The following is a 19,998-nucleotide window of genomic DNA, read 5'->3' as shown; positions in this document are numbered from 1 at the left end:
AATACCCTCTGTGTTCAAAATGTACACCTCACTTCTAGTTTGAATTCGTCTGGCTTCAGCTTCCAGCCACTGGATCTTGTTCTGCCTTTGTCTGCTACATTAGATCTAGATTAAATCTGCTTTCAGAAATCTTCTCCCTGTACAGGGACTTAGAGACTGTGATCAAGTCACCTCTGAACCTTCCTTTAATAGACTGAGCTTCTTTGGTCTCTTGCTACAAGGCTTCAGACCCTTCTTGTAGCTCTTTTCTGAACCCTTTGGATTTCTCAACGCCCTGTCTGAAGTGCGAACCCCAGCCCTGGACACCGACACCAGGAATCAGTCTCTAACTGAGGGGGTTCAGATGACATTTCCTTGTGGTCAGGTTATTCCAGAGCCACCTGTTGCAGGATTCTTGCACCTTGCTGGTGCTGGCCACTGTCAGTGACAGGACGCGGGGCTGGATGGATCTCAGCCTGATCCAATCTGGTAGCTTCTGGGTTGCCTGTGTTTCTCAGGACCCAGAAGTGGGGATCTGTGGAAGCCATTTACTTTAGCAGAATTACTGGTTTATTTGAGGAAGAAAAACCCAGTCAACTTTAAAGCTGTATTACCAAGAAAGTGACAACAGGTGGCAGCACTGGCTTGACAGAATTCCCCTAGGCGTGGATGGAGTGGGCAATGATGGGAAAGGCAGGCACTGGCCCAGCCATTCATGTATTTTCTCCAAGACACTGAATGACAAAATGCAGCAGCTGTGAGAGGGGCAGCAGGCGCCTACCCCCATCTGGTAACAGGATTAGTGTGAGTGCATTCCCACCAGCAGGGGCCAGAGCCAGCATGAGCATCACTGGCTGGGAAGTGTGGGTTAGTGCCACAGTAAGTCTGCAGTACCACGCCCTGATGCAGCCATGCTAGCCATGACTTAGCCCAAAGGATACGGAGCAGCTAACAGCAAGGACAGCCAGGGATGGGGAGTCGAAGGGGACAAGATGGGGGATCGAACACGGAATGGCTCAGATCCGAGGCCAGTCTAGCCCAGTGTCCTGTCCCACAGCAGCAGATGGCAGACAATCTGCTCCTAGGAAGGTGGCAGCCTGGTCTCTAGTTAGGGATTGGGTTAAACACTGAAACAGGACGGTTTATCCCCCTTGTTCCAATACTCTGCTTTTCACATTAACTGTTAGCTAGAGACGGGGCTCTCCCAACTGGGGACACCAGCCCCATGGAGCTCCACTCCCTCTCCTCCCCAGTCTGCACAATGCTGCACCCTCAGCCGGGCTCAGAAGGCTCCTTCCCCCATCTTCCACGCCCTGCTGTAAGCACCACACTGGAACCAGCGACTCACACACCTGATGCCCACCTGCCCCACTCTGACTAGCCACGGTGCCCCATTCACTCTGCCCCTTGCCCTCCCTGTTCCCCACAGCTAGGCACCTCAAACCAGTGCCACTCTTGGAAATAGAATTCTCACCCTCACTTTCCTCACCTGTAAAATGGGGCTCCATGGGTGGTAAGTTCAACATCCTGATCTCTGCAGAGCCCTTGGGGACCGAGGGGCAGAACGCACAGTGGAAGTGTTATTGTGTTGGGTTTCAGAGAGTTAAACCAATGCCTCATTGGACACCTGGCCTCAGACATGGCTACGGAGCAGAGGCAGTGTCCGGAATGGCTTATGCCATTGAGCAAACAGGCTGCCACCGTTAGCGCCCCACACCTACCTGGGCCAGCCCCAGTGGAGCAGTGTCCTCTGCATGCTGATGGCACAGCAGCCTGGAGGGCGGCAGGAGGGCGCCCGCTGGGCCCAGCATGAGGGAGCTGGGAGCCACTGAAGTACAGCTCCCCCATCTGGTCGACAGCTACACACAGTCCACAGGGCCCCAGGCTGACGACCAGCCTTGACCACTGAGCTGCGTCCATTGCCCAGAACTGGTGGTCAACTGCCAAGGCCAGCACCATCTCTGGGCTACCCCCTGGGCTGAACCATGCTTGGGTGTTGGCAGAAGGGTCCAGGGACTCCAGGTCCTGTGAGAGGGGCTGGCCCTTTCCGCATGCCTAGGACAAGGCTCGAAGACGGCAGCCTCAGCAAAGGGCTGGGAAGGAGCTTTCGCCAGCTGGAAGAGAGAAGGGCCAGACCCCCAGGGGGCAGGTCATAGTGTTCCTGGGGCCTCCAGGATGCGGGGAGACAGGCATTGCTCTCCCCACCATCGCCAGTGTGGGGCAGGTCTGGCCAGGGTGAACAGTCACTGATCTGCAGATCAGATGGGAAATGTGGGCCCCCAGGAAGCACAAAGGCAGCAGGATGCCCCAGGCCGGCCACAATAGGGAGGAGCCCAGGGTTTGGGGTGCTGCAGGAAGGGAAAGCAGAGCATCTCTTCTCTCTGGGTGCCGCACACAGCCCCGTTCTGGGCAGGATGGGCAGCACTTGCATTCACCAGCCACAGGCCAGTGTGCAGCCTGGCACTCCACCCTGGGGCTGCTGAGCCACCCAGCCAGGCCTCACAGAAACAAGGCGGGCGGCCTTGTGCAGCCTTGAACCTGGACTGGTGTTTGGCCAGAGCAGCCTGTCCTCAGTGCCAGCAAGCGGCAGATGGGGTCCCTGTCAGACGATGGCCTGTGCCCCCAACATGAGCAGGCACCACTGGCTGAGAGAGTCACCATGATGCCCTCACTCCCCTGGCCCTCCAGCTCCCCACCTCAGCAGCCTCATGGTGCTCTCCTCGGTTGAGAGGGCAAGGAGGCACCTGCAAGGCAGGGAGGCCGTTGTCAGGACTCCTCTGCCTTCCCTGCAGCTCCAGACCAAACACAGCAGCTCCCTCTGCCCTCTGCAGAGCTGGGTACGTGCTCACCACACTGTTGGAAATGCTCTCTCCACTGGAAAACTACCTCCAGCTGTCACTTCCAATCTGCTCTCCTGCCAGCCTCCCGGAGAGGCCCTGGCACCCTCGCTCCCAGCCCCAGGGCGCTTCACCACGAGGCTCAGCCAAGGGCACTGCGCCTCGGACGGGAGGACATCGCCTCCTCCCATCTGGCGCATAGGAAGGGCCTGAACCCAATGTGTGCTCCATACCCACAAGGGACTGTACCTTGTCTGGGGTCAGGAGCGACTTCACACCAAAACTCATACAGCCGATTAGCTGGCTCTGTCTGGAGAAGGATTCAGAGAGCAGGGTTAGTGTCTCCCCTTAAACCCTCCTTAACCCAGAAACCCAGGAGCAGCTTCCCCACCAGCACGGCTCCCGTGCCTTCCCTCCGCCAGGAGGGCCTGGCTCCTGCAGGAATGATGTTAGCACAGGGCTAACGAGACACAGAGCTACACACCTTCTCTCCCCCAGACACGCACCCTCTGGGCTTTCTGTCCTCTCCCTGAGGGCAGGGCTTTGCAGGCAGCAGGAGCCCCCACTGCACTGATCTCGCCAGGTCACCCTGCACTTCGGTCCAGCCCCTCCTGCGTTTTCTCCACTCCGATCATGGTGTCACTCCAAGGATGGCCGTGGTTGGAATCCCACCCCAGACAGCCATGTCTCTGCCATGAGACTGGCACAGAGGGGCAGGGGCTTGGAGGTTAGTTAGTTAGTTAGCTAGTTAAAAAAGCCAACGATCCTCTGGAGCCAGGCTGGACACCTGCTGGACATTTGCTGTAGAGACGGAGGCAGCTCTGCGTGCCTGGGCATCCATCCCTGCACAGCAGAGGGGCCCTGGAGAGCCCGCCTGGTATACCGGCTTTGGCACTAAGTGAATTTGCTCGGAGACCAAAGCTCTCCCAGCCATTTACAACTCTGGCATTTGCTGACAGCTGCCATGCAGGGACCTGAGACCATGCTGAACACCTGGACTGGTTGCACCCATGGCCAGCACAACTCGAAACAGGCTGCCCATGTGCCATTCTTCCTTATGAAGCTGCATGCAGCATCTGGGGTGGGCCGTGAGCCATTCATGGGCTACCACCAGGCATCGGTGTGAGCAGACGCTGTGCAGGCTTCCCCTAGGCTAACTGACCTCTCAGCAACATTACCCACAAGCCGCTGCAAAATGCTCCCCTGGCCCCAGCAGAGTCTGCTCTTGGAACAGGAGTTTGCTTCAGTGTCAGCCCAGCAGCAGCCCCAGATAGCCCTAGGTCACGGCCAGAGACCAGTCAGCATCCACAGCTTCCCAGCAGCACTCGGGGCCCAGCGTGCGACAGAGAGCACCCTGAGCAGAAGTGTGTGCCCTCTGGGGAGAAGCAGAGGCCAGGTGTGCAGATGTGCTTCACCCACCCCTCACAAAGGGGCTCACTCTGGTTCCAATGCTGCTCAGATCAAGCAGCCACATCATGCCCTCGCTCTACCACGTGACACCCACTGACGCCAGGCTGGGCCACGTGACCGAGGCTCCGAAGGAACTCACATGGAAGTGGCCAGAGCAGATGGTATTTTTATCCCTTCTCCAGCCTTTCCAAACCTCGGTAAAGAGATGGCTCAGTGGCATTCCAACCCCAGCCCCGTCCTGGCAGCGGCTTTACCTGGAATTTCTCTCTTGGTTCCAGACTGTAACCAGAAGACGCTTTTGTTCATCTTCTTCTTGAACTGGGCTGTAACAAAAGCCAGAAAGGACAGGATGAGAGCACCCAACGCCACCAGGAACACGCACCGAGGGGTGGGTTTAGTGTGTCTTTAATGCTCCAGTGACGCCCTAGCCCCCACTCCCTGCCCCACTGATTCCTACATGAAGCTTCCCAGCAATTGCTATAAATGGCACTCTTCTCAAATGAGCTATTGTGCACTAATTTACTAAAATTAACGGGGCTGCAAGTTCCAATCCATGTTTATTACATAAAGAAGAACTTGAGGGCCATGCTGCTTGCGTGGTTAAACAAAGAAGACATTTGTTATTGACAAGCTGTTGCAAGGGGAGGTGAACTCTCCTGGGCAGGTGCTGAAACACAGCTCAGGGTGTTTAAGGACAGACACATGTTAAACATTAAAGGAAGAACACCACAAAAACACTATCATTCATGTTCCTAAATAATCACTCTGTGCCAGGCTAAATATTTCATGAGTACAGAGATCCAACAGAGGCAGGTCTGCTAGAAATAATGAACTCCACCAAAACGCTGCAAGCCACCAGCCCCCTTCCCATGCAAGGACATGCTAGAGCTTTGGGAAATCCTTTTACCTTCCTTGTTCATACTGATCCACCAGATCGTGGCAGGCTCAGGGTCTAGGAAATGGAATGTTTTCCCCGACTCCATATGGATGCATAGAAGCTACCAAATAAGAAACTCCAAATGTGCAGGAGTATTGCTGCCACGCTGTATAGTCACAGCTTTGTGAGCTTCAGCAAAGCTCTGTTCAAAAGTTCAAGGCATTTCAGCTACAAGAAACAGCAAAATAATGTCTGTCACTCTTCATTTTGGTACAAAACCTCATCATGCATGAGGCATGTTTATTGAAGCTAATAGTGTAAGAATAAACAGGGGATCTTGGGCAGGAGAAGCTAAAGCAGCATTTGCCACAGTTCAGATTCTCTTCCAGCTCCACTCCTAACACATGCCCCACTTGGAACACAACCCAGCGGAAGGACAGGATGGTGCTGCCTCGGACCCTGCATACTCACAAGAGAAAGTGCTCATGGAAGATGGGATTTTTGCTGTCTGGAACAGTCTTGGTTTTTTGCCTGCATTTCCGATCAGTATCTGGTACTACAGACATCTTGATGTAGAGAAACAAACAGCGCATTAGCCATCTTTAAGCAAATACGAACTCGCTACAGACCCAGCAATTGTCTAGCGCTTAGATCATCAGAAGGCCCACCAGTCAGCTTTATGGATGGCTAAGTCTCAAAGATGTAGTTTGTGCTAGCCAGGTTTTTAGGTCTCTTTGCACTGACCAGGTCTAGCCACAACATTACAAAGCTCCTTTGGGCAATGTGAAAAGGAGAAATTCTTCCTTAGCAATTCAGAGAATTCAGTGTTTGATTTGCGCAAATATTCCTAGCCAGTCTCTGGCCATGTAAAGACACACACACACACACACACACACACGGGTCTGAGACCCGCTGAGGGAGAACGCTTAGTCCATTGCATGACACATATTTTCGGTTAGAATCAGAGGAACTAGAGATGGAAATGACCTACTAAGGTGCTATCAATTTAACCAGGATTGCTCAGCCCTGTGCCCTACAGTGCAGTTACTGGAGTTTCTCTAATGCTGACCATCCATTATCATCCCTTTCCTTAGTCTGCAGGATAGCATTGGCTTGCAAAAAATGATGAGCGCTGACAGCCACGGGCAGAGCTTTCCCCTCTAGCTCCCACGTTCTCTGCCAGTAATGACTCTGTGACAACAAATTCTCCATCAGAGGGTGCCATAGCCCCCAGGTGCAGTTAGCACAGTGATGCACCCAGCACCTTGCAAAAGACTGGCTGTCTTAGCTCTCCTGGTGCAGGAAAGTTACTCAGCAGCCGGTAAATACAGGGATGGGAGTGGGGGAGTTCAGGACAAATGGGCAGGCACAATGCTAAGGTTCTGCCTCAGTTTCTGTGGAGCCCCAGAAGAGGAACAGAGAGAAGATGGGAGCCCAGCTGCATGCCTGGAGGAATTCACCCCAAAACCAGAAGGGGTACAAAGTGGTCACATCCTCATCCCCAGCTGAACCCAAAGCCCCTGGAGCAGCAAGAGAACCCACCTTCACATAGGAGTCGCATGTCCTGTACTCTTTTCCCATCAGGCCTTTTGCTTCCATAACTGGAAAGAAAATGAAACATGGTTGAAAAGAGATAAGCAAGGCATCTTCCCACAGCACTGTGCTCATGCCCTGGTGCCGGGCACTGAAAGCAGAGCTCCTCCTTTTCAAGTCTGACTGGCAGGATTAACCCAGAGCTGGTTTATAGAACATGGGCTGGCAGCCTCCGCGCCTGGCAGGCTCCTTGCACGCGCACCTCCCTGCCCCTGAGGGCTTGTGGGGCACAAGGGGGATTGCAGAGAGAAATGGTGGAGGGTTTTATTTTGAAGTAAAACTGTCCTATGAAAACGTGCGTCTGCAGGGGAGCTTGGAGCAGATGCAGCCCAGCATCCAGCTGACAAATTGCATTTCACCCACCTGACTTCACACAACGTTGGGGCTACGGGCGCCTTGCCCCGGGCCAAATGTATCATCAAGTTAAATAGCAAAGGCCAGAGCTCCATCTCTGCTCCGCCTATGTGAAGCCAGCCTCCCTGCACTGACTGCAGTGGCAAGGCACCATTCTTTCTAGCCATGTGAGTGAAATGAGAATCTGGCCCCAGCACACAGAGATGGTAACTAGACTGTTCTGTACGTGATGCGCTGTCAGAGCTGCGCACAGCCAGGAGCTGCCATTCAGAACACGGCCTGCTATCATACAGCAGGAGCTTTGCATCTGCCAAGGGGAGGCCTGGGTTCGTCTAGGTCAGGATCAGGCTGTCACAAACAGCACAGGAGCAAAGGGCTTGCAGTAAGAGCCCTCTGTTTGCACAAACTCCTAGTTTTCCACTACAATATTTGGGGCTGACCCTTTCCCAGATGTGAAGGCCAGGAGGGATCATGACGATCATCCCATCTAACCTGCATAGCACAGGCCAGAGAATCTCCCCCAGGGATTCCTGGTTATGCTAGAGCAGATCTCTCTGAAAGAGACACCCACCTTGGTTTAAAGACTTCAAGGGGTGGAGAATCCACCCCATCTTGAGGTGAGTTGTTTCAAGGGTTAATCACCTCCTCTGGTAAAACACCTGCCTTATTTGTAGTTTGAATTTACCCAGCTTCAGCTTCCAGCCACTGGGTCTCGTTCTGTGTCTGCTGCTTAAAGAGCTCTCTAGTCTCAGAAAGCTTCTCCCCCCATGGGGATTTATACATTGGGGTCACATCACATGCTAACCTCCTCTTGATTAACCACACAGATTGAGCTACTTTAGCCTCTCACTGTCAGTCAGGTTTCCGGACCTCAAATCATCCTTGCAGCTCTTTTCAGAACCTTTTCCCATTTGTTACCATCCTTTTTGAAGTGTGGAGCAAGGACCCAGTAAAAGACTCACTCCAGGCCAGCCCCCAGTCAAATAAAACATCGGGTTAAAGTTTGTGCCAGACGCTTGCAGCCATTTATAGGGTCAGAACAAGTCCAAACCATCCCTTCTCCTTTGTTCTGTAACCCCTAACTCCACCCTTCGAAGGAGGCTGGACACCGGCCCTGCGCTGTAGCAGGGAATGCCAGCCTGGAAAAGGATGAGGAGCACTGACCCAGCCCACCCTTATGCAGCTCTGGGATTCCCCAGCCCCACTCCATCCCAACACAGCCCTGGGCTGCTGCATGTTGGGATTCCATGGGTCACGGCTGGCTCAGGGAGTTCCCAGTCACTGCTCCCCAGCTCCCCTACTTGTCCTGCCATTGAGGGCAGCTTCTCCTTGGGCACAGAGATACCTTCTGCAGAACATGTTGTGTTTCCTGGCTCCACTTGCTACCATTGAGACTGCTGCATAGCTCAGCCTCCCGCACAGATGCACAGCGCCTGCCCACAAAGCTAGGAAGCTGAAGCACAGAAAGGCCAGAATTTATTGCCCCTATTTTGCAGATGGGGATCTGAGACAAAGAGTGGTTCAGTGGCTCCCCAAAGCGCACACAATGAGTCCGTGGCATGAACAAGACTGAGCCCGTTGTCCTGAGACCCAAACTAGCCCCTTTGCCACTAGACCATCCATCCTCCTGTCTGCTACCAGGAGCACTCCGTGTTCCAGTGTGCCGGACCCTGGCCCTCCTGCCGGGTCTGCTCGACTTGCACGGTCATGTTCAGATGAGTGGGCATGTCTCTGTGTGTGCTATTAACTGCCCCAGGCCTCCCCTAAGGCTCTGAGGAGGCCCCAGCTAGCCAAAGGCCAGTTACCATCACAGAAGAGAAGAAGGATTGGGTCTCCTGGTTCTTTCCCTGACCCATCTTCTCCTCTGCTCTTCAGAAATTAAATGTAAAAGTTAAATGCATTGCCACACAAGGGGAGCGAAGCTCAAGACCACACAAGGTCAGGAAACGCAGCAGGCCAAAGGAGATAAGTTAGGCCAAAACGTGACCTTTTGGCTGTTTATGAGACACAGAAAGCCTGTCGCTTGCTGCAGAACACAAAGCTTTGGGGCTTAGATAAGACACTCGAGCCTTGCCTCCCCCAGAAACCAAGCTGCTGGACTCCCCACAGGGGTAACAGGGCAATGCACTCACCAAAGCTCCCAGTACACGTCTGAGACCTCCAGTGCCACCAGCAAAGGCCAAAATTGCCATTCCTGACATTGCTAAGGTAAAAAGGCCATTTGTGATAAATCTTTCTGTCCTTCTTTATGCCGCATGATGAAGCATCAATGGCACAAGCCCAGCTTTCTGCAGGTCACCTTTAAGGAGGGGGGCAGGATAGCTCAGTGGTTTGAGCATTGGCCAGCTAAACCCAGGGTTGTGAGTTCAATCCTTGAGGGGGCCATTTAGGGATCTGGGGCAAAAATTGGGGATTGGTCCTGCTTTGAGCAGGGGGTTGGAGTGGATGACCTCCTGAGGTCCCTTCCAACCCTGATATTCTGTGATTCTACACCAACCTGCACTTGGCCCCAGGCTTCTGGGAGCAGTTGCTTCCCTGGGTAATGTGAGGCTTTAAACATTGCTGTTTGTGTCTGAACATGTATCCAGCAGAAGTAAAAGCCAGGTGAGCTCACATCACTGCAGAGGCTCCAACCCCTGCATCTCTCGGTCACTGGGGACATCACTGTGTATTTAATTTGATGGGGCCTTGTTTACTAAGGTTTTTAGGCATCTAATCATGCAGGCAGGTGCCCACTGGGATTTTCCAAAGTGCCCACACAGGTGAGGCACCTCCCTCCTGTTGAAAGTCCAGGTGTCCAGCCTTAGGGACTTCAGCCAATCACAGGTGAGTTCAGGCTGACCCATGGCGCTATGCACCAGCAGCAGCTGCCATAGGCTCCAGTGGTTACAAACAAGGACTCCATTATCACGCCCTGGGCACTGCAAGCTCCTGTGCTGCTGAGCCAGACTGCTGGGCATTGTGGGAAATCAACCCCAGCAGTGGGGCCTGGAGGGGGTGACAGGAGGGATCCCCACGTTGCGCTCAGGAGCCAGCTGAGGGCCACTCAGAGTCACTATTACTGGACGGAGAGATTTGTCCTGTGCCTGCTAAAGGGCTCGGTGCAGCCCGGTGAAAAGCACAGCCTGCCCCCAGGGCCGTCCTTAGCCAGAGGCAGACTAGGCAGCCGCCTGGGGCACCACTCTGCCTAGGGCACCATCCGGACAGCCAGGAAGCAGTGCAGCGTGTAAGAGCAGGGCTGCTGGGTCCTAGAGAGAGCCGGAGGGGGGAGATTGGCTGCTGGGGGCTCTGGGAAGGGGACGGGGTAGGGGTGGGGAAGGAGGAACTCACCTGTGAGTGTGACTCCCTCCCCCGGCGTGAGGTGAGGCAGGCTCAGCGGCTGCAGTACCCTTTGTTGCCCCCCATAATGTCCATTCTTCTCCCCCTGCCACAGAGCACCCCCCCCCCCACGGAGCACCCCTCTCTCCCCCTTCCCCTCCGGCAGGGCTAGATTGGGCTGGGGGGGGCCCTGACTGGCTGCATGCTGAGGAATGAAAGTGAAAGTGACTCACTTCCTCGCGGCCCCCAGGATTGGAATGGTCACAGGCAGCTGGCTGGGCCGGATAGCATGTGTGAACAATCAGGATGGGGGTTGGGTAGGATGACCAGATGTCCCACTTTTATAGGCACAGTCCCAATTTTGGGGTCTTTTTCTTATATAGGCTCCTATTACTCTCCACCCCCGTCCTGATTTCTCACACTTGCTGTCTGCTCACCCGAGGTGGGGGCAATTGGTGCCTATATAAGACAAAGCCCCAAATATCGGGACTGGCCCTATAAAATCAGGGCATCTGGTCACCCTAGCGGGGGAGCGCATCTCTCGCCCCAGCAGGCAGCGATCCATCTCATCCGGGGGGAGCTGCGCAGGGCAGGATGAGCTGCTGTGGCTCCGTGGGTGCCCTGTACCTGAGATCAGATGCTGTGCTAACTTCACCATGGTCCATTGGGCTGGCAGTGGTGCCCAGTGGTGTGTGATCGGACCCGAGGGTTTGCTGCTGCTGTTGCCACGCTGCACCCCGAGGGGTGGATTTTGGGGTACTGCAGTTTTCCACCTATCTCCTCCTCTACTGCAGCTGTTGGACCAGCAGGCTGGGGGGTGAGCGAGCCAAGCATGAAAGCAGGACTGTGTTGCCATTTAGATTGTCATTTAACAACTTTGTTTGCCAAAAATGCTTGCTAACAATCCTGAATCCAATTTCAATATTTTTTTTTTAAAAATCAATATCTTAGCCAAAAACAGAAAATTAAGTTGTCTCACAATTATGTGTGACAAGTTTGGTTTGGGGCAGGGAGTGGGCCAGTTTTCATCAGAGAAACAAAAAACGTTGACTGGCTTTCCTATAGCCCTGTTACTGCTAAATAGAGCCCTCCAACAACTGGAATATGCTCATCTCCTGACTCGTGTACAGAGTGACCGTATGTTGTACGAAGATTCTCTTGCTTTTTTTCCCCGTGAGTCAGGATAGCTTTTGCCAGCCCAGAGGTTGGGCAGCCAATGTCTTGCGTTTTGTCCAACTTTCATAAAGAAAATACACGGTTAATATGAGTTAAAAAGGCCAGGGACGCTTCCTTGTGAAGAATCTGTGCAGCAGTCATGCTAGAGCTGTGAAAATGTCAGTTTTTGATGGAACTTTAGAGGCGGTGATTGATCACGTATTTCTGGCCGGACCCAAAATGTGCTGCTATTGCTAATGTCTTTCCAAACAAAAACAAGGCACAATAGGACTCCGGTAGCATTTCTGTGCTGCCTTAACCTAGATGAGATGATTCTGTGCTGACTTCATTTTGGTCACTTTGTGCTTTACCTAGGAGTAAAACTAGGGTTATATTTTGCCACTGCTTGGAAACCCAGCTTATTAAACTGGATAATGCCATTGATCTAGTTACAGTGTAAGGTTGATAGAGAGTTGTAACTAACATTAAGCCCACTATACATTTAAAACTAAAAAGTGGCTTTGTAAAAATGATATGGGTTTCCAACTCTACTGTGTCTCAGTCAGGGCAGAGCACCTTATGAGGTGTCTTCACACTAGCTCAAGGTCACAGACTCACGACCATCCTATATTAGTTATTTTAAATGATATTTCTGATAATCTGATCATTTAAACAGTTATTTCTTTAAAAAACACCCTTATAAATTATGTCATATCGAAAACAACTTTCCGGATCACAAAAAAGAAAACGGAAAGATGAAATAGGATTAGATGTACAAGCACAGAAGGGTTCTATACTTAAGTTTGTACGTCATGAAAACAACGAAGTTGATCAAGATCATCATGTAACTGCCGAAGAAAATTTTTATGCAGACAAAGCTCAAAAAAAGCAACAACACACACAACAATCATTTGAAACAGATGCAGACACAAAACAAGAAATTACAACAGTTGAAACTGTACTAGCATGGGATATAGATGACATTGGCACATGGCCGCAATCTTTAAACAACGAATTCCGTGCCATTATACTTGAGAAAGGCCCTGGGAGAATAAAAGCTGTTGAATATCCTAAAGACATTAGAGGTAGGAAATTCACAGAGAACAATTACTACAAAAGACTTTCTAATGGTGAAATTGTCAACAGACGGTGGCTTGTGTACTCTAAATGCAAGGATGCTATATTTTGTTTCCCATGCAAGCTTTTCAATAGTTGCAACTTTAAGGTAGCAACCATGGGTATTAATGATTGGAAAAATCTTAGTCACATATTACCGTAACATGAAAAGGCACAACACCACATTGAAAGTATGCACAAATGGTGTGAGCTGAGTGTAAGGTTAAAAAATCAGACAACTCTTGATGCCCAAAATCAAAGATTGCTAGAGTCAGAGAAGCAGCATTGGCATCGTGTTCTTGAACGTCTATTATCTATTGTTGAATATCTATCAACAAACAATCTTGCTTTTAGAGGAAGCACTGAGAAATTATTCCAGCCCAAAAATGGCAATTTTTTGGGCCTTGTACAACTACTGGGAAAGTTTGACACAGTGATGAGTGAATGTCTCCGAAGAATAACTGAAAATGAAATACATGACCACTATTTGGGACCAAGAATTCAAAATGAGCTGATCAAGCTAATGAGTGAAAGTGAGAGACAACATTGTTTCATTGGTTAGTTTGGCAAAATATTTTGCAGTAATTCTAGATTGTACTCCGGACATAAGTCATCAAGAACAGATGTCGTTAGTAGTGAGATTTGTCGACATTAATGATTCAGCACAGATTACAGTTAAGGAATCATTTATCACATTTTTAGAAGTAGAGGACACTACAGGTTTTGGACTTCTTCAAGCTCTCCTTGATGAACTAAAACGAATGGGATTGTCCGTAATGAACATTAGAGGACAGAACTATGATAATGGTGCCAATATGAGAGGATGCATTTCTGGCGTGCAAGCTAGACTGCTGGCAGAAAATCCACGAGCCTTTTTGTTCCATGTACATGCCACAGCCTTAATTTGATTTTGTGTGATATGGCCAAGTCTTCTGTAGAAGCTATTTCTTTTTTTGGTTTGCTGCAACGCATTTACATGCTCTTTTCAGCTTCCACTCAACGATGGCAAATATTCAAAGCACGTCAATGGTATTACTGTTAAGTCTCTATCCGAGACACACTGGGAAAGCAGAGTAGAAAGTGCAAAAACGCTGAGATATCAATCTGAGGAAGTTTACGAAGCACTGGTTGCTATTTCAGAAGAAACCAGATATCCAAAAGCTAAAAGTGAAGCACAGTCATTGGCCTCTGAAATATCAAGCTTCAAGTTTCTAACATCTGTCGTAATCTGGTAAGACATTCTTGTTAAAATCTCAAGTGTAAGCAAAATAATGCAGAGTCCAATGATGCAGCTTGATTCAACACTTACCTTACTAAACAACACATGAGACTTTTTAGTGAAATACAGAGAAAATGGATTCAAAGAAGCACAGTTACAGCAAGAGAGCTTGCACAGGCACTCGGTGTAGAACCTAAATTTCCGTGTCTGAACGTGACACGAGTTTCAAGGAAAAAACGGTAAGCGGAATATGAAGGCGCAGATGAGCCCATAGACGATCCAGAAAAGAAATTTGAGGTTGAATTTTTTAATGTTGTGATGGATAAAGCAATATCTGCCGTTGATGAAAGGTTTAATACCTTACGAGCACACCATGAACAGTTTGGATTTTTGTATGACGTAACTAAATTCAACAAAATAGGAAAACAAGAGCAGCAAATGACGAAGTGCAAGAACCTAGAGAGCCTCCTGAAGCACGGTGATAGTTTTGATTTAAATGGACTTGAACGGTACGAAGAATTGAGTACATTGTCATCAGTGTTGCCACATGCAAAATCGGTGATGGACATTGTACAGTTTATTCATATCAGCAAACTTGTTGACATATATCCTAATGTGTATATTGCCACTCGTATTCTACTGACAATTCCTGTAACAGTAGCATCAGGAGAATGGAGTTTCGCAAAACTAAAGCTCATTAAAAACTATCTCCGTTCTACAATGAGTCAGGAACAATTGACTGGTCTTGCTATTCTTGCAATCGAACAAGACATCACTTTGTCTTTGTTATATGATGACATTATTACTGATTTTGCAGCCAAAAAAGCCAGAAAGATCCCTTTTAATTAAAAACAAATCCTTGTTTCAATACCTCTTCATAGAAATTTCCAATAAAATGTTGACAAGTTTAAAAAATTATATTCTTTGCATCATTCTGTCAATAAATCAGAATTTTTTATATAGCACTACTTCTTTAGTGGTAGTCCGTCTGCATTACAGTGTGCTTAATTAAGTCAAATAGTTTTTAATAAAGTGCATGTGACAAGTTTTCCAGTACTGTAAGCTTATGTTTGTGTTGCTAAGAGCAAGTCAGGCATAGGGGCACCAGTTTAATAATCCCGCCTAGGGCACCATAAATCCTAAGGACGGCCCTGCTTGCCCCCGCTGTGACACACAGTGGGCCAGCCGGGCTGGTCCGCCTACAGCAGGGGCTACGCTGGGCGCACCTTGCGGCAGCATCGCTGTTGACTCACTCAAGGACACCACGGGAGGAGTGAGGCTTGGAGACGAAGAGCTCCTGCCAGCAAGCAGCCGGCCTAGGTTTGTCAAGCGATCTAGCTGGAGCTGAGTCACAGAAGGCAGAGCCAAGCCCTGCTCTCCCTCTGCCTGGGTTAAGCCAGGGCAGCAGGACCGGCACCAGAGTCACTACAGACCCTCACAGGTGAGACCACACAGATCACACTTTGCACATGTGAGCACACGCATGTGGGGCAGTGCTCTGTTCCCCTCTAGCGTGGCTGGGCCCCAAGCAGAGGTTGGTGAGCTTGCAGCAGCCACTGCTAGAAGAGCCTGCTCTTTCCATGCCAGCAGCCCCAGGTTCAAGCCCCGCTGCTGAGCCAGCCCCTCTGGCTACTCTGGGGATAACACTGTTCTGGTACAGATCGCTACAACAGGCATCAGGCAAAGTGACCTTCGCATGAGCTGCCCCTGCTCTCCTGGTGACACGCCCCCCCAGCCATACTTACTGTGCAGCACAAGGAGCCTGCCCTGCATGTCGATGGATAGCTTCAGCTGACCTGGGCAAACAACAGGAGAAAGAGCACATAAACGACTGGTGAAGATCTCATCCAAGGAGATTCCCTGCCAACTATGCCCCAAAAGCCAGCCCAGCTGGGTGCTGAGGGACCCCCATGGCTCCACCCTTCTGCCAGCTTCACTCCAGCCACTAAACACCTTGACTCCCTTCCCTGCTCTAACAGCCTTTCAGGGGCTGCAGCTCAGTGAGCTACTGCCCATGTAGAGGAGCCTGTGGCAGTGGGGAAGGGCTGGGAAAACCTGGCTCCTGGAAAGGGTCTATCTCAGTTTAACATGCCCCACAAGTCCGAGCGATGTGTGGCCACAGAGACTGGGCATGGGAGACTCCTGAACCCTGGGGTGATCACTGGGCCTACAAACATGCACTAATAGGAATTCAGCTGTTCAAAGTAAGTGACAACTGTCCCAACAAATCATGACGGAAAAGGTAGGAGAGGGAGGCAGAAAGACTGGCTCAGCCCAGACAAAAAGGTCTGTGATAAAACTCAAGGACTGTGTTAAGATCATGCCTGGTAAACAGCAACAGTGTGGGAGCAAGTATCAATGCACCAAAATTGATATGTCAGAAACTAGGCCTAACTGGTGGACAAAATAATGGGGGGATGGACTAGTCCGCCCCCCACTCCCTTTGGGGTCCTTAAGGAAAGAGTCTTTGGAAAAACTGGCTACTGGAGCAAGCTCCACCATCATGGCTGCCACCCCCACAGTCTCCTGGGACCCCAGGGCCTTCGTCATCCTGATCCTGACCAGAGCGGACACAGAGAGGGACCCAGATGAAATCACCACCTCCACCGGCTCTAGCCACACCCCAGACAACCCTGGGATGAAACAAGATTAGACTTTAACAACACCAGCTCCAGCTCATCTCAACAAACTTTAATACCATCTAAGGGTACATCTACACTGCAGAGAGAAACCCACGGCACCAAGTCTCAGAGCCCGAGTCAGCTGACTTGGGCATACGGGGCTCGGGCTGCAAGGCTAAAAACAGCAGCATAGACATTCCCGCTCGGGCTGGAGCCCAGGTTCTGAGACCCTCCTGAGACAATATGTACCCTTGAGTTCACCCTTTTTACAAGACTATGATAAATTTTGTACAAAATATGCCGTGTGAGGTATCATCTGAAAACTCCTAATCTGCTGAACGTTACTGTCCTAGTAAATCTGTGTGGCCACATTGTATGTAAAGTTATAAAATTCTACTGCATGAGATGTGCTCCATGGGATACAATACAGCTGGGGGGATTTACATGCTGGAGGCGGTGTGTGGGCAGAACAGGAGTGGCTGTTCTCACAGAAAAGCAGTGTAAAACGCACCCTAGGGAACACAGCTGTCCATCTGTCCAGATTGTACCCTGAGTAATGTCACACACACCCCCATCGCGTTTCAGAGCCAGAGCTCCAGCCAGAGCAGGAACATCTACACTGCTGGTTTTAGCCCCATAGCAAGACTTGGGCTCTGAGACTCAGTGCTGTGAGTTTTTCTTTGCAGTGTAGCAAGGGGGGGGCGGGGGGGGATTCCTTCTGAAAACTCTTTCCAGCTCAGAGAAAAAGGAACAAGGGACATAGTTCAAATGACAGCCTTATTCAATACTTCACATTTCAAATACTTTAGCTGTTTTTCCTTCTTTTCTATATGCTCTTAAAGGAACTTGCCCTGGTACTGAGCAGGCTGAGGGCTCTGTATACTGAACCCTGGACCTTGTTTAATATTGTTTAACACTTTTGGCCCATATATTCCAACTAAGTTAATACAACAACCCAACCCCCAGCTCCCCATCCGCCCTCTGGGTGGCCTTGGAAGGTCCCTTAGCCCCTCTGCAAAAGCCTCCCTGTCCACAAACCAACACCAACCCCCCCACCAGTGGGCTGTAAGGAGCAGTTAGCCTCAGGGAGGGTGGTCTGACAGAGTAACCCCTGGGGAAGTGCTAAGTATAATTATACACACAGTGTAAGCTCCTGGAAGCAGGGACATTAGTGACATGTTAAGGCAGAGGGGCAGTGTGTCCTAATGGATGGAGCACTGCACTGGCAACCAGCAACCTGTAAGCTCAGTGGGGCAGGGACCTACGTTCCCTGTAAGTGGTACGGCCATGCGGCTGCACAGCAGCCTATTTACCGCCGCGCAGGTGCTCAGGGAACCCGCCCGGCCAGGACCTGCTGCGGCCGGGGGGAGGGGTGCCCCTCCCCCAGCCCCAACTTAGCCCGGCCCCAACTCAGCCATGACCTGCCCCGGACCTGTCGCAGCCAGGGGAGGGGCGCCCTGAACCTAGCCTCAGCCTGGACCTGCTGTGGCCAGGCGCCCCTCCCCTGGCCCAGACCTGCCGCAGCTGGGACACCCCTCCCTTGGCCCAAACCCAGCCCCAGCCCGAACCTGCCTTGGCTGGGGAAGGAGCACCTATCCCATGGCCCCAGCCCCGGAGCTGCCGCGGCGGGGAGAAACACACCCCCCCGCCAGCCCAGGGGGTGCCAGAAAGAATGGGGAAGAGCCCAGCACCCTACCCTTCCCTCACACAGCCATTGTCTCTGTGCCCATCCCAGTGGCATCTGCACTCTCACCGCGGTGCCGTGCACCTGGCTAGAAGCCCTGACCCAGGGGGAATTGCTGCTGGTTGGCAGAGCTCACACTGAGCTGCCCAGCCACAACCCCAGGGACTCACAGCAGACGAGGGGAGTCAGGTAACTAGTCCCCATGTCCCAGAGACCCTCCTGGCAGGGGCCGGGCTGGCCTCCCAACGGGGCAGAGCTCTGGTGTGGTGGAAGCACTATGGGGAAGCAACACCTTCACTTGGCATTTCCTGCTTTGCTAAGGGTTGTGATGTCCCACACCGGGGCAGCAGAAAGCCCCTCGCTGGAACAGTGACCTACACTGGACCTGCAGGAAGCAAAGAAAGATCCCATGGTAGTGAGTGCAGGGCTGGGCTAGGAGCCTGGGTGCTAATTCTGGCTCTGCTAATGAGCTGCTGGGTGACCTGGAGCAAGTCTCTTTTCCTCTGTGGGCCGTGTTCTCCCCATCCCAAAAAAGGGGGTAATGAAACTTTCCATCCTGTGTGCAATGCTTGGAGATCTAGGGCTGGGCTGCTCAATGCAATGACTAGGTAACATTAGCGAGACAGCCCAATGTTTGGGAGTGAAGGCTGTTACTCCTAAGAGCCCTGAAACTCAAGAAAGATCTCCTGCCCTGGCTCCATGCCACGTGGATTTCAGTGTGCCAGGGAACCCCATCCAATTAGTTAAGCTAGTGTGGCTGTTTGCATCGCTGGGGCGGGGGAGGAAAGTAGCCTTGGGGGAGGGGAAGCAGGGACAGGGTCTGCACAGCCCTGCTAGTTACATTCCCATGAGGTATTTCTGGAGATCCTCAGCAATCTGAGGAAGTCCACGTTTCCAGCTAGCCGAGCCGGGGCGCAGCTGGGCTGTAAAGTCCTGGCACATCACCTTAGCGGCAGACGGCAGACAGCTCACAGCTCTGCCCAAGTGACAAGGCCCGGGTGGGGGAGGGTCATTTCACCCTCAGCTGGTGTAAGTCAGTGCAGCTCCACTGAAGTCTATGTCAATTTCCACCAGTGGCGAATTTGGCCCTCAGTGTTTAACATGCTACCAGAAAAACCCAGCATTTGGAGCCAGGACTTTAACCCTTTTGCCATCTTCCCATTTCTAAAGCCGTGGGAACACTCTCGTTATTCTGCCATTAACATCTGACAATGGTTACGCTGGGAAAGCAAAAGGATGTGATCCAGCCAAGCATGACCCGGAGTCAGCCTGCTAAGGAGTGGGAGCGCGAGGGGACAGAGAGCTTTTGTGCCAGGGTTATTTGAGGAGCGGGGAGAGGAAGAGCACTGACAGAATCTGCGCCGGGAGTGGCAGGGGGAGCCCTGGCTCTGAGAGGCAGCATGTGGTGCTCCCTAAACACAGCGGGCTGAGATTAAGCAGAGCAAGAACAGCAGAAGCAGGGCAGAAGGCTGCAGCTAGGGTTAAACTAATTAAGTGATGTGAGGCTGTTTTATGACAGCATAACTCAATCTGAAGGAGTGTTCTGACTGGATACTGATCAGGGACACTGAGCACTGAGGAACAGGATTGGTTTAGTATTTAGTATGGGCATTGCAGTAGCACCAGCAGGCCGTCAATTAGGGCCTCGGGGTGCTAGGTGCTGTACAAATGCTTACAAAAAGATGGGAGGAGAAAAAACAAGCTAGTGAAACCACGGAACTTTATGGGGTGTTCTGACCTCTCTCTGAACCACTAGGGATTGGCCACTGGTGCTGAGAGAGAGGGTTGTAGATTAGCAGACTGGTCCAGTATGGAAAACCCCATCTTCCTGTAGG

General features: G+C 51.4%; 1 protein-coding gene across 5 annotated transcripts in view; it reads right to left on the bottom strand.

The window, feature by feature from the left end:
* The window catches only part of RGS3 (regulator of G protein signaling 3), a 242,348-nt gene that overhangs the window by 166,080 nt on the left and 56,270 nt on the right, over positions 1-19,998 (bottom strand). For 4 of the 5 annotated variants that reach the window (XR_012642096.1, XM_074973668.1, XM_074973669.1 and 1 more), the window contains 5 exons: positions 15,604-15,654; positions 6,646-6,704; positions 5,575-5,669; positions 4,481-4,549; positions 3,066-3,126 (listed from right to left, as the gene is read on the bottom strand). Coding sequence is in view for 4 of the 5 variants with exons in the window: in XM_074973668.1 (XP_074829769.1) it covers positions 3,066-3,126; positions 4,481-4,549; positions 5,575-5,669; positions 6,646-6,704; positions 15,604-15,654 (335 nt within the window). In the remaining variant the exon portion in view is untranslated. Of the gene's footprint in view, positions 1-3,065; positions 3,127-4,480; positions 4,550-5,133; positions 5,332-5,574; positions 5,670-6,645; positions 6,705-15,603; positions 15,655-19,998 lie in introns of those variants that run through there. The other variant, XM_074973671.1, reaches the window with a different exon arrangement.

The sequence above is a fragment of the Natator depressus genome, chromosome 16, assembly GCF_965152275.1.
Source record: "Natator depressus isolate rNatDep1 chromosome 16, rNatDep2.hap1, whole genome shotgun sequence".
Lineage (NCBI taxonomy): Eukaryota > Metazoa > Chordata > Testudines > Cheloniidae > Natator > Natator depressus.
The sequence above is the reverse complement of the archived record's forward strand: the minus strand, read 5'-3'. Positions and strand labels throughout refer to the sequence as shown.